At 48.5% G+C, this 14,953-nt stretch overlaps 1 protein-coding gene across 2 annotated transcripts in view; it reads left to right on the top strand.

The window, feature by feature from the left end:
* Positions 1 to 14,273, top strand: part of LOC121563514 (SET-binding protein-like) — a 75,797-nt gene extending 61,524 nt beyond the window's left edge. For both annotated transcript variants that reach the window (XM_045226947.1, XM_045226946.1), the window contains exons 3-6: positions 4,448 to 6,879; positions 7,069 to 7,270; positions 7,558 to 8,605; positions 12,609 to 14,273. In XM_045226947.1, the coding sequence (XP_045082882.1) occupies positions 4,448 to 6,879; positions 7,069 to 7,270; positions 7,558 to 8,605; positions 12,609 to 13,090 (4,164 nt within the window). In that variant the 3' untranslated portion in view covers positions 13,091 to 14,273. The remainder of the gene's footprint in view (positions 1 to 4,447; positions 6,880 to 7,068; positions 7,271 to 7,557; positions 8,606 to 12,608) is intronic.
* Positions 14,274 to 14,953: the final 680 nt, after the last annotated feature.

The raw sequence follows: 14,953 nt of genomic DNA, 5'->3' as shown, positions 1-14,953 counted from the left end.
TTGGGATGGTGTTCTTCGGCTTGCAAGCGACCCCCTTTTTCCTCCAAACATAACGATAGTCATTATGGCCAAACAGTTCTACACGTCTCCTTCCTGAGCGGTATGACGGCTGCATGGTCCCATGGTGTTTATACTTGCATACTATTGTTTGTACAGATGAACGTGGTACCTTCAGGCGTTTCGAAATTGCTCCCAAGGATGAACCAGACTGTGGAGGTCTACAATTGTTTTTCTGTGGTCTTGGCTGATTTCTTTTGTTTTCCCATGATGTCAAGCAAAGAGGCACTGAGTTTGAAGGTAGGCCTTGAAATACATTCACAGGTACACCTCCAATTGACTCAAATTATGTCAATTAGCCTATCAGAAGCTTCTAAAGCCATGACATCGTTTTCTGGAATTTTCCAAGCTTTTTAAAGGCACAGTCAACTTAGTGTATGTATACTTCTGACCCACTGGAATTGTGATACAGTGAATTATAAGTGAAATAATCTGTAAACAATTGTTGGAAAAATTACTTGTGTCATGCACAAAGTAGATGTCCTAACCGATTTGCCAAAACTATAGTTTGTTAACAAGAAATTTGACTCCAAGCTAAGTGTATGTAAACTTCCGACTTCAACTGTACGTTTAATGATTTACAGTGCATGTGGGAAGTATTCAGACTTTCAGACTTTTCTACATTTTGTGACGTTACAGCCTTATTATAAAATTGATTACATTGTTTTCCCCCCCCCTCATCAATCTACACACAATACCCCATAATGACAAAGCAAAAACAGGTTTTTAGAGAAATGTTTGCAAATTCATTAAAAAGAAAATGCTGAAATATCACATTTACGTAAGTATTCAGACCCTTTACTGAGTACTTAGTTGAAGCACCTTTGGCAGTGATTACAGCCTCTAGTCTTCTTGGGTATGACGCTACAAGCTTGGCACATCTGTATTTGGGGAGGTTCTCCCATTCTTCTCTGCAGATCCTGTCAAGCTCTGTCAGGTTGGATGGTGAGTGTCGCTGCACAGCTATTTTCAGGTCTCTCCAGAGATGTTTGATCGGGTTCAAATCCGGGCTCTGGCTGAGCCACTCAAGGACATTCAGATACTTTTCCTGAAGCCACTCCTGCGTTGTCTTGGCTGTGTGCTTACGGTCATTGTCCTGTTGGAAGGTGAACCTTTGCCCCAGTCTGAGGTCCTGAGCTCTCTGGAGCAGGTTTTCATCAAGGATCTGTCTGTACTTTGCTCCGTTCATCTTTCCCTCGGTCCTGACTAGTCTTCCAGTCCCTGCCGCTGGAATACATCCCCACAGCATGATGCTGCCACCACCATGCTTTACCTTAGGGATGGTGCCAGGATTCCTCCAGATGTGAAGCTTGGCATTTAGGCCAAAGAGTTCAACCTTGGTTTCATCAGACCAGAGAATCTTGTTTCTCATGGTCTGAGAGTCCTTTAGGTGCCTTTTGGCAAACTCCAAGCGGGCTGTCATGTGCCTTTTACTGAGGAGTGGCTTCTGTCTGGCCACTCTACCATAAAGGCCTGATTGGTGGAGTGCTGCATAGATGGTTGTCCTTTTGGAAGGTTCTCCCATTTCCACAGAGGAACTCTGGAGCTCTGTCAGAGTGACCATCAGGTTCTTGGTCACCTCCCTGACCAAGGCCTTTCTTCCCCGATTGCTCAGTTTGGCTGGGCGGCCAGCTCTATGAAGAGTATTGGTGGTTCCAAACTTCTTCCATTTAAGAATGATGGAGGCCACTGTGTTCTTGGGGACCTTCAATGCTGCAGACATTTTTTGGTACCCTTCCCCAGATCTGCGCCTCGACACAATCCTTTCTCGGAGCTCTACGGACAATTCCTTCGACCTCATGGCTTGGTTTTTGCTCTGACATGCACTGTCAACTGTGGGACCTTATATAGACAGGTGTGTGCCTTTCCAAATCATGTCCAATCAATTGAATTTACCACAGGTGGACTCCAATCATGTTGTAGAAACACCTCAAGGATGATCAATGGAAACAGGATGAACCTGAATATATTAGGTATAAAGTAATCCTTCTTCCCCCATCCCCATACAAAAAAAAAAAAAAAAAGTGGTTGTCCCACTGGCTGTAATAAGTTGAATGCACCAATTTGTAAGTCGCTCTGGATAAGAGCGTCTGCTAAATGATGTAAATGTAAATGTAAATTTCGAGTCTCATAGCAAAGGGTCTGAATACTTATGTAAATAAGGTATTTCTGTTTTCCCTTTGTCATTATGGGATATTGTGTGTAGATTGATAAGGAAGAAAATTATTTAATCCATTTTAGAATAAGGCTATAACGTAACAAAATGTGGAAAAAAATCAAGGGGTCTGAATATTTTCCGAAAACACTGTATGAATAGCAAGGATATATGAGATTGACTATATTCAGTCAATTCGACACCTTTTACAAACTACTCAAGCTTGCTGTTCGTCAATCATATCGTTCATTCTAGCGGGAGAGGGCTCGGCAGACTTTTTTCTGACTAGCAAATTGAAAAGTAGCCTAGTTGATTTAGGTGGGAAAAGTACCCGGCTGAAAATGACTCTGTAATCGGCTGTATAGCCGGCGCTAGTGGAAAACACTGGCATGTATGTCTATCTCTCTGTGTGTGTGTGTGTGTGTGTGTGTGTGTGTGAGCGCGTCTCTCTCCCTCCTCCCCCCTGTCCCTCTCTCACCCTCCTCCCCCGTGTCTCTCCCTCCTTCCCCCTGTCCCTCTCTCTCTCTCCCCCTTCCCCATCCCTCCTCCCCCTGTCCCTCTTTCCCTCTTCCCCATCTCCCTCTCTCACCCTCCTCCCCCTGTCCCTCTTTCCCTCTTCCCCATCTCCCTCTCTCTCCCTCCTCCCCGTCCCTCTCTCACCTTCCTCCGCCATCTCTCGCTCTCCCCCTTTTCCCCCTGTCCCTCTCTGTCTCTCCCTAATCCCCTCTCCCTTTTCACCACCGCTCATTCTTTCCCTCTTCCCCCGTCCCTCTCTCCCCCTCCTCCTCCCTGTCCCTCTCGCTCCCCTCTGTCCCTCTCTCTGGTAGAGGAGATGTGACTGTGTAGCAGAGTGGTAGAAGAGATGTGACTGTGTAGCAGAGTGGTAGAGGAGATGTGACTGTGTAGCAGAGTGGTAGAGGAGATGTGACTGTGTAGCAAAGTGGTAAAGGAGATGTGACTGTGTAGCAGAGTGGTAGAGGAGATGTGACTGTGTAGCAGAGTGGTAGAGGAGATGTGACTGTGTAGCAAAGTGGTAAAGGAGATGTGACTGTGTAGCAGAGTGGTAGAGGAGATGTGACTGTGTAGCAGAGTGGTAGAGGAGATGTGACTGTGTAGCAGAGTGGTAGAGGAGATGTGACTGTGTAGCAGAGTGGTAGAGGAGATGTGACTGTGTAGCAGAGTGGTAGAGGAGATGTGACTGTGTAGCAGAGTGGTAGAAGAGATGTGACTGTGTAGCAAAGTGGTAAAGGAGATGTGACTGTGTAGCAGAGTGGTAGAGGAGATGTGACTGTGTAGCAGAGTGGTAGAGGAGATGTGACTGTGTAGCAGAGTGGTAGAGGAGATGTGACTGTGTAGCAGAGTGGTAGAGGAGATGTGACTGTGTAGCAGAGTGGTAAAGGAGATGTGACTGTGTAGCAGAGTGGTAAAGGAGATGTGACTGTGTATGGCTGTTATGCTTTGTTCCCTGCAACCACTGAGCAGAGGTGCATCCTGTAAAATCGCTCTTATAGGCTCTGGTCTTGTTGGTGCAAAGATGCAAAGATGTGGTTAACTGCATCTCTGTAGCTCATTACATCAGGCAGGTTCTTGCATTATAGGCTGAGCCTGCTAATAACAGACAAAACCACACACACACATCCGCTTCTTTACATTTCAGCCCGTTAACATTTTGTTACTGTATGTATAATGGTACACACCACAGTGTTTAGACTAGTGCGTGTACTGTATTGATGTTTAAACTGAGAACAGGGGTTGTGTGATTCAGTTATCCAGACGTCCTCCGCTGACTGGTTGAGCATCCTGACATCATGATAGAAGCTCTTCTGTGCTTCCCCCCTCTTTTCCCCTTGTCTTCTACTGGTTCTCTCTCTCTCTCTCTCTCTCTCTCTCTCTCTCTCTCTCTCTCTCTCTCTCTCTCTCTCTCTCTCTCTCTCTCTCTCTCTCTCTCTCTCTCTCTCTCTCTCTCTCTCTCTCTCTCTCTTTCTCTCTTTCTCTCTCTCTTTCTCTCTCTCTCTCTCTCTCTCTCTCTCTCTCTCTCTCTCAGTATGGAACATCTTTACCAGAGGAATTGAATTGCTCTGTAAACAGCTTTTGTTCAACATTGTTTTGTTATCCATTCAAAATGCTTAAACACCAGCAGACAGACTTGGATATAAGCTGTTGTCACATATGTTGATGTTTCTCCATAAAGAGCAGCTGTACTGATCTCTCTCTTCTCTGTGTTTCTGTCTTCAGACCTATGAGAGACCCTTCAGAGCAGCAGAACCTAGAGAGGGGGGGCTACTGCAACTGCTTGGGGATGTCACCCCCCCGAAACACCAGTCCAAGCCCTCTATCCTACACACCACACCATTGCCCCCACACACACTCACACACCAACCCCAACAGCAACACACACAGCCACTACAACTCACACACCAACATACACACAGTCCAGCCTGGGCCTCGCCTCCCTCTGCATCCCCAGCCAATCCAGTGCATGCTGAGCCCAGCAGAGAACCAGCGGGAGCCAATAGGAGCCCTCTCTCTGATCTGGCCCCTTCCTTCCTAAAACCTCCAATGAAGAGAGTCCCAGGAAGCCCCTCCCCTCGCTCTTTCAGCCCCTCTCCCCACCGACCCCTGAGCCCTGATCCTGTGTTGCCCGTAGTAACTGACGCCAGCATTCTGAACCTGACCTCTCTCTCCAGAGGACGGGGCTTACAGGAGGTCAGTGAGAAGCTGTTTGGAAACATCAAGAGGAAGTACGGCAGGAAGGACCCCCAGAGGACTCTGGGTAATACCCAGAATGCTGAGTTGCCATGGGGGAGGATGGCAGAGAAAGATGCAGAGAGTCTGATAGTTCTGGGTGAACGGCAGGAGGAGACCCCTGAGCTGGAGAGAGATGAGAGGGAGAGCATAGGGAGGACAGGAGAGGAGGAGGAGAGGGAGATGCCAACGCTTGGTGCTCCTGAGCTGATGGAGGAGGGAACAGGGAGGAAAAGGAGGAGGAGGCGGTGTCTCCAGGAGTCACTCACCCAGGAGGACCAATCAGAGCAGCTGCAGGGCACTGACATCACAGAGAGGAGCGAATCAGGGCCTCCAGAGCCCAAAGTGGCCCACAAGATGGAAGGCAACAAGATGGAGTCTCATAAAAGAGAGTCCCACAAGATGGACTCCCACAGGAGTGAGTCTCGGTCAGGACGGGGTGAGGAGGGTAGCCAGCCTGAGGCAGACGGGGATAGAGGAGAGAGAGGGGAGAAAGGAGAAAGAGCAGATAAGGGAGAAAGAGGAGACAGGGCAGAGAAAGGAGAGAGGACAGAGATGGGAGAGAGAGCGGAGAGAGGAGAGTGGGTGATGAGTGGGGCCGACATGGAATCAGCCATGATCCAGAGCCGGGTGAGGAAGAACCCAGTTTGTCATCCTAGATCAGCCACAGACCCCCACAAACACCCTGACCCTAACCCTAGCCCCAGACTGCCTAGCCCTAACCCCAACCATATCCCTAGTTCAAGATCCAGCCTCACTCCTAACCCTAGACCGCCCAACCTAAGCCCCAGCTTTAACCCTAACCCCAAAACAAGCCTAAAACCCAGCCCTATCCCCAGCCCCAGACCCCCCAAGACCAAGGACCGGTGGTCCTACCTGAAGTCCCGAAGCCCCCCCAACCTAGTCCAGAGGGAGAGTGGCCGCAGCCCCCTGTCAGTTATGTGTGAGCCCCCCTCTGCCTTCCCCATCACCCCCTCCAGCCCCCTGTACACCAACACAGACAGTCTGACTGTCCACACCCCCACCAAGCGCAAACGAGGTCGTCCCAAAAAACAACCCCTGCTCACTGTGGAAACCATCCATGAGGGCACCTCCACCTCCCCCCTGAGCCCTTTAGCCCGGGACAGCTCCGCGGGGCTCAGCCGCAGGAGAAAGACCGCGATTTCCCAAATCGCATCTGGTTCCACTAGCCCCAATGCTAATGGGTTGAAACTGAAGCACGGTGAGGGAGCCCATGTCAGGCCGGTGAAGAGGCTGAAGCTGGGGAAGGTGCAGAGCATCCTGAATGAGATACTATCATGCTCCAGCCAACATGGCAGCCTGGCGCTGAAGTCCGCCTCGGCTCCCGTCTCTTCTGCCATGACGGTCATGGCCTCTACCATTGAGGCTCGTCTGGGGAAGCAGATCAACGTCAGTAAAAGAGGAACCATCTACATTGGGAAGAAGAGGGGGAGGAAGCCGCGCTCTGACACCCAAACCCTTCCCCCAAGAGGTGGGGGGGCCAAGCCCTCTGTGCCTGCCTCCATGTCCAGCCTGTACAACAGTCTCTTAGTGCCTTCCACCCCCACTCTCAGCTCCACTACCCTCCTCCTCAGACCCCACACCCTGTCCTCTATGTGCCACCCTGGCCCTCACGGCCCCCACTCTGACGCCACCATGCCCAGCCTGCAGCCCATCAGTGCCCTGCCCTCTAAACCCCCAGGCAGGGGGCTACTGGGGGCCGGCTGGAAGCTGTCTCCCCCGCGCCTCCTGGCCAACTCCCCGTCCCACCTATCTGAGGGGGCGGCGTCCGTCAAGGAGGTGACGCTGTCACCCATCAGCGAATCACACAGCGAGGAGACTATTCCCAGCGACAGCGGCATAGGAACGGACAACAACAGCACCTCTGACCAGACAGAGAAGGGGACCAACGCACGACGCAGGTATCTATCTCTCTGTTAGTTTACATGGTTAGTTAGTTAGCTAGAAGTGACTGACTGAGTGAGTGAGATAGTTAGTATGCTAGTTGAGGGAGGGAGGGAAGTGAGTGAGTGAATATTGCCAGGGGTTTGTTTGAAACCACAATAGCAACATTGTACATCCAGTTGACAGGTTTTTGTTTTGTGTTGCAGATACTCGTTTGACCTGTGTGGGTTTGAGGCTGCGGAGGCTGCCGTTCTGGAGGCGTCCAGTCGCGGCAGTAGGGGTCGCTGTGAGCAGCCGGCAGTGGTGGACAGCTTTCTGTCCCAGCAGGAGAAGAAGCAGAAACACCGCAGGAAGAGGAAGTGCCTGCAGAGCCGTGACCACCTGCACTTCCTGTCTGAGCTAGAAGAGGTATCAAATTAAACTTCCTATTAAAATTACATCAAACTTAATGTAGGAGTAGAATGAAGTTGCCACTAGACTTATTGTATATGATGTCACAGAGATATCAGAGGACAGGTTCATTGTGATGGCTGGAATAGAATAAATGGAACGATATGATGTGTTTGATACCTTTCCATTCATTTCAGTCCAGCCATTACAATGAGCCCACCTTCATATATTTTTGCCCACCAGCCTCTTCTGGACTGTATATATTATCCAGTACTGATGTGGCCTCTCCTCCTCTCCTCTGCCAGGTGGTGGTGAAGCTGCAACAGCTACATGTGTCTCACCGACGCTACGCCTCCTGCTTCCCCCAGCACCCCTACCCCTCCATCTTCCGCCTCAACTTCCACCATCTCTACTACCCCCTGACCTATGACCCCTACCCCTGTGACCCCGCCCCGTACCTTCGCAGGACCGCCGAGCTCAAGGCGAAGAGGAGGCGCGGCCGGCCCGCCAAAGCCAGCGAGCCAATCACGTCCAAGCTGCCTTTTGTCCAGGGGTTTGGATATCCGCTGGCGGGGGGAAACTACTATGCACCATATACCATGCCTTATGCCCCGCCTCTGAGCCTGGGCTACTACCCACCATCACCCCCCGTCTACCTTCCCCACCATCCCCACAGCCCTTCACCACCCTCCCCCTTCATGAGGCCTGCCGTCCCCCCTCCTAAGTTCCACTCTGGGGGCCACTCCAAACTCCAGGCGTCTAGCGGCCCACTGCAGGGCTCCTCTGGTCGGGGAGAAGGACTGGGATCCCTGGGTGGTGGAGGTCTTGGAGGGGTACGGCTCCACAAGAGGAAACACAAGCACAAACACAAACATAAGGAAGAGACCAACCTCCTCTCACCCCATGACAGACAGGAGCTGGGCGGGCTCTTCAGCGGTGCCAAGACCAATGGGCTGCTCAACCTGCTGACTGACAGGTGGGAGATGACCAACCAGAAGCGTCAGGAGAAGCAGAGGGGGGGTGGGAGAGGCTCTAGAGGAGGATCCAGAGGAGCGATGTTTGAGTCGAACCCTCCCTCTTCTCTCTCTATGGACCATGTCCAGTTCCGCCAACGCACGCCCGGAGAGCCAGTGAACAGCTTCGTGAGCAGTTACAGTAGCCAATCACTGCGTCCAGAGCTGACCTCGGACCTTTTCAGATTGCGGGAGGAGAAGGAGGAGGGCAGTGGGCGTGGCAGAAGGAGGGGCTTAGCAGTGTTCGGAGAGGAAGGGGTGATGTCGTTCCACAATGCCAGGAAAGAGAAGATCCATGCAAGAGAAGAGTCCTTCCACAATGCCAGTCCCACTCAAACAGGTAACAACGTATTACTACTCTATTAGGCTTATTACCATGTTATAATACAGCCCCACTCTAACAGGTAACAACGTGTTACTGACAGTAACAGGCTTATTACCATGTTATAATACAGCCCCACTCTAACAGGTAACAACGTGTTACTGACATTAACAGGCTTATTACCATGTTATAATACAGCCCCACTCTAACAGGTAACAACGTGTTACTGACAGTAACAGGCTTATTACCATGTTATAATACAGCCCCACTCTAACAGGTAACAACGTGTTACTGACAGTAACAGGCTTATTACCATGTTATAATACAGCCCCACTCTAACAGGTAACAACGTGTTACTGACAGTAACAGGCTTATTACCATGTTATAATACAGCCCCACTCTAACAGGTAACAACGTGTTACTGACAGTAACAGGCTTATTACCATGTTATAATACAGCCCCACTCTAACAGGTAACAACGTGTTACTGACAGTAACAGGCTTATTACCATGTTATAATACAGCCCCACTCTCTCCAGATATCTGATTGTTCAGATTTAGCTCAAAATATGTTTTTGTACCGAGGCAGTGCATGCATTAATTCCAGTCCCGATAGTGGAAAAAAACATCAGTAATTGCTTATTATTCTTTTTTTACATAAAATGTATATATATATATATATATATATATATATATATATATATATGATGTGGATAGTGTTTAAGATGTCTTCCCAGTTTTCGAAGCAGACGGATGAACATGTGTTAGCCTATAGCAGACAAAGAGGCAGTCAGCTCCTAAAGCACCAAATACTGAACAAATGTGTTTTTGGTACATTCTGTATTCTGAGTGCAGCGAGCACATCTGGCCAGAGAGAGAGAGAACGAAACGCATGGCTGAAGAGGACTATAATTCACCAATCTCTCCCTCCCTCCCTCTCAGCCTGCCAATGGTTGGTCCCAGAGATATATGATTCCCAGGTTGTGATTTATATTCTCCAGACAGGCAGTAAAAGGCTGTGGCTGTGTTAACGGAGCTGGCTACCAGCCAGGGCTTTAATGAGTGGGGCCTAGTCCAGCGGAGGGGGAGAGAAGCCAGGGGCTCACTTAGATTACATCCCCCTCCCCAGGGGTCCCACGGGGGATGACTCACGCACACACTACCCCCCTCTCTCTACCCCTTTTTCTCCCTCTCCTTTCCTCCATCTCTTCTACTGCTCTAGACAGGGTATACCCCCTCTTCCTCTCTATTCCCTCACTTCACTCTCTCCTCTCAATGTTCCCCCTATTTCCCCCATCTCCCCCGTCTCCCTCTCTCTCCTCCCTCTCCTCGCTCTTCCCTGTCTCCCTCTCTCCTCCCTCCACCAGCATGACTTACTGCTACGCTCCACAGACCAGCCCCAGCCCAATTAAAACACACACACACACACACACACACACTCTGATCTGAAATTTATATTATTCTCCACTCTTGTGTGATTGAATGTTTCTAAATCATTTCCTCCCTGTGATTGGGTGTTTATCTGAGCCTGATTTGAACTGTGTGTGTGTGTGTGTCTGCTCCCACTAATCAGCAGGTTCAACTGCACCTGACAGCAATCTCTCACAATTATTTGCATAAAAGCAGGTCATCCTTTTTGCAGAGTTAATGAAAGTGATTTTCTCTGTGTGTGCGTGCACACACACACACACACACAATATAATCCTTCCTCCTGCAGTTCGCTGAAAGCGAAATCTTAAACAGTTAAACAGGACACAGAACTGACCACAGACCAGTAACTTTATTCTCCTCTGGACTGAGACAGAGCTATAGACACTCAAGTACTGCTAAAGGTCATCAGTTTTATAATGCGTATACACTGAGTGTACAAAACATGACAGGTGAATCCAGGTGAAAGCTATGATCCCTTATTTGATGTCGCTTGTTAAATCCACTTCAATCAGTGTAGATGAAGCGGAGGAGACAGGTTAAAGAAGGATTTTTAAGCGTTGAGACAATTGAGACATGCATTGTGTATGTGTGCCATTCAGAGGGTGAATGGGCAAGACAAAATATTTAAGTGCCTTAGAACGTGGTATGGTAGTAGTTGCCAGGCGCACCACTTTGAGTGTGTCAAGAACTGCAATGCTGCTGGGTTTTTCACGCTCAACAGTTTCCTGTGTGTTTCAAGAATGGTCCACCACCCAAAGGTCATCCAGCCAACTTGACACAACTGTGGGAAGCATTGGAGTCAACATGGGCCAGCATCCCTGTGGAATGCTTTCGACACCTTGTAGTCCATGCCCTGACAAATTGATGGTGTTCTCAAGGCAAAAGGGGGTGCAACTCAAAATTAGGAATGTGTTCCTAATGTTTTGTACACTCAGTGTATGCAGCTCATAAATTCCTGTCCCCGTGTGTGTCCGTGTTTATGTCCCTGCGTGTGTGTCTGTGTGGTTCTGCGCCTCACAAATTGCTGCTACTCAGTGCTAGTGTATTGTCTCAGTAGAAGAGAAACTATGGACAAGAGGCTTTATTTTATCATGATCATAATATGATGCAGGTCTTATCTCAATACCATTGGTCAAGTTTACAATACTAGAGTCTGGACTAAACGTTTTATGTGTTTTGAAATCATCAGCAAGCATTTGATAGCTAGGAAGACCGATGATGGATTCAATATGAATTCATTTGTGTGTCATTCAAATTTATTTTGGTCTATTTATCACTTTGTTAGCCTTAGTGGTTAGTTAGTACTGTTACATTGTCATAGCTTAGAACAATGTTGAGGAAAACCCTGAAATACTGAGAAACCACACTGAATAGGAGAGGAGAAGGAGGGAGAGACAAGGGAGGATAGAGAGCGGTAGAGAGCGGTAGAGAGCAGGTGCGTTTAAAGGCGGCTGTTTTGGGGACTATTGTGTCTGATTGTGCTTTTCCTCCATTTTGGCTTTGGTTCAATCTGGGAACACTGCCCAGAGAGGAGGGGGTGGGGCTGTGAGAGAAGGGAAGAGGGAGGAGGTAGAGAGAGAGAAGATCTGAATTGCATACTCCTCGCATCCTCTATCCTCATCTCCTTCTCAAAACCCATTGAATGAGAAGGTCAGAGGTCCTTCCCAGACAGCAAGAGCAAGAGAGGGGAGGGGAAGGGGGGGGGTGGAGAGAGATAGAGCTGTGTGTATGAAGGGCAGAGTGCCCAGTTCATCAGCATGAAGGAAACAATATGGCTCCAGTTTCCTCTGCTCAGCTAATCTTATGCTGAATTTGTGTGTGCATGCGTGTTTGTGCATTTGTGTAATTATCTGTGGTGCGTGTGCGTGTCTGGCCTGTTTGCCAGCCGGTGCTCCAGCACTGTTGTATAGCGACACATTTAATGGTTGGACACATTTCTGTGGGTTTCCTGCTAGCAGAATGGAAGCTCCTCTCTCTCTCTCGCTATTCATCTTTCTCTTTCTCTCTCTCTCTCTATCCATCTCTCTCTCCTCTCTTTAGCACAGGATTGAATCTCTACTTCTGTCTCAGCTGCATGGCAGGCCTGAATATGGCGGAAATTAGCAGGAAGGAGCTTAAACAAAAAACTAAATATTTCAATGAGCAGCAATGTGGGCATTTTTTTGTTGTATTCAGGCCAATTCTTTCTTGGTGACATAGTCTTGTGAACACCCTGATTTAGCTTTTGTTTCTTTCTCTGTTAAACAGCTTGATATATGTATTGTAAAATCACCCCCCCCTTTCCCTCTTCCCCATCTTACATTGTCAAAATGTGATCACACAACTAACTCTCTCCTCTCTCTCTCCTCTCTCTCCCCTCTCTGTCTGTCTGTCTGGCTGTGTCGCCCTCTCTTTCATTCTGTCTCTCTCTGTCTATGTCTCTCTCTCTGTCTCTCTTTATCTGTCTCTCGCTCTCTCTCTGTCTGTCTTGCTCTCTCTGTCTCTCTGACTATGTCTCTCTCTCTCTGTCTCTGTCTCTCTGTTTGTCTCTGTCTGTCGCTCTCTCTATGTCTCTGTCTCTCTCTCTATGTCTCTCTCTCTCTCTCTTTCAGGTGTTCCAGGTAAGAGGAGGTATAAGCGTCATGAGGTGGAACAGATCCACGGTGAGGTCAGGAGGATGTGTTCTCTCAACAATGTGCTCAACAATCAGAGGAACTTTGAGCACGTACAGAAGATCCTGCGTGTGAAGCGTCTCCAGCGCCAGGCCAAGACCGGCAACAACGTTGTCAAAAGGCGACCTGGTCGCCCCCGGAAACACCCCATTGATGAATCTGAACCCAACAATTACGGGAGCGACATAGGGAGGGGCTTCGGGATGCCGGTGCTGGAGAGGTGTGTGGACCTACCGGGAAGGCGGAGCTTAAGACCAAGTCCCGCCCCCCAGCCTCTGGAGTTTTCCAATCACGACTCGATCTCGGCGGCTATTGAGTTGGTAGTGCACCGAGCACGCTCTCTGGCGTCCCCTCCGACCAGAGGAGGGAAACGCAGGGGTAGACCCAGGAAGGAGGAGGGAGGGGATATGGCCTTCCACTAGCTAATCAGACAGCAGAACAGTTGCAGATACAGATGAGCTCTGGCCTATCAGAGAGCTGGTGAGAGGAGCTAACACTGGCCTTAGCAGCCAAAACAGACGTCAATGCTGGGACCTCTGTGCACTTTGACCTATTGGCCTGTCTGTTTCTTTTCTATGATTGGATGTAAGGAGTGTGACTGCAGTAGGTCTCTATGGAGTAACATTAGAAGGGGAGCACTGTTGCACTCTGAACGAGTGTGCCTCTGAGGACTGACAATGACTCTTACCATACATGTATGTGATACAATGATCCGTACGGTACTATAATATGATACTGTATGGTACTTTATGGTACAATATCTGATACTATATGGCACTCTTTGATAAGGTACTGTATGATACTATGGTACTATACGGTATGAAATACTATGGTACTTTATGATAGTCTTTATCTGAATGTGGCATTAGCCACACCTTTACCAGCAGACGGGGGGTGTTGATTGGTTAATATGATATTGTGCAGCTCTGCTTAGTTTTGCCTTCTCTAAGGAAACTAGTCAAAGATCACCCACCTTACCCCTCTCACCTCTTATCCCTTACCCCTCAAACCCCCACCCTTATCCTCCCCCATTAGCCAGACCCCACCCTTATCAACCCCCCGCCGCAGAGATACTATAAAGGCAATATGTTGGACTGAGTCTCCCTGGTCTTTACAGCTATGATCTAACTGTACATAGGAACATACTCCACTTTCACACCGCCTTTTACCCCGCGTTTAATACAGTCAATTTACATGTACTGGCTCATATCAAATTGAAATGTTGTACCATAGTCCATAAACGTTGGGATTGTTGTTTTATAACCAAAAATAGACCTGGATGTGACTCAAGACATGTTTGTTTTCAGACTGAAGGAACCACATCTATTCATTCATTTATTCTGTGTATATGAGGTCATCACATACATATGAATATCAGGGGTGTTTGGTGAAACCTTAAAGGTCAACTTTGGGCCAAAACACAAAAAGAACAACTTTTAACTGTATAACTGATCAATGCTCCATTATACCAGGTCTTTTTTTTTTTTTTGGGGATAAATACGATATTTGGCTAAAGAAGTGCAATTTCCTACCGATCTCTACAGTCGTGGTCAAAAGTTTTGAGAACGACACAAGTATTAATTTTCACAAAGTCTGCTGCCTCAGTTTTTATGATGGCAATTTGCATATACTCCAGAATGTTATGAAGAGTGATCAGATGAATTGCAATTAATTGCAAAGTCCCTCTTTGCCATGAAAATGAACTTAATCCCCAAAAAACATTTCCACTGCATTTCAGCTCTGCCACAATAGGACCAGCTGACATCATGTCAGTGATTCTCTCGTTAACACAGGTGAGAGTGTTGACGAGGACAAGGCTGGAGATCACTCTGTAATGCTGATTGAGTTAGAATAACAGACTGGAAGCTTTAAAAGGAGGGTGGTGCTTGAAATCATTGTTCTTCCTCTGTTAACCATGGTTACCTGCAAGGAAACACGTGCCGTCATCATTGCTTTGCACAAAAAGGGCTTCACAGGCAAGGATATTGCTGCTAGTAAGATTGCACCTAAATCAACCATTTATCGGATCATCAAGAACTTCAAGGAGAGAGGTTCAATTGTTGTGAAGAAGGCTTCAGGGCGCCCAAGAAAGTCCAGCAAGCGCCAGGACTGTCTCCTAAAGTTGATTCAGCTGCGGGATCGGGGCACCACCAGTGCAGAGCTTGCTCAGGAATGGCAGCAGGCAGGTGTGAGTGCATCTGCACGCACAGTGAGGCGAAGACTTTTGGAGGATGGCGTGGTGTCAAGAAGGGCAGCGAGGAAGCCACTTCTCTCCAGGAAAAACA

The sequence above is a fragment of the Coregonus clupeaformis genome, chromosome 18, assembly GCF_020615455.1.
Source record: "Coregonus clupeaformis isolate EN_2021a chromosome 18, ASM2061545v1, whole genome shotgun sequence".
NCBI lineage: Eukaryota > Metazoa > Chordata > Actinopteri > Salmoniformes > Salmonidae > Coregonus > Coregonus clupeaformis.
Note: the sequence above shows the minus strand (reverse complement) of the source record. Positions and strands in the feature narration are given on the sequence as shown.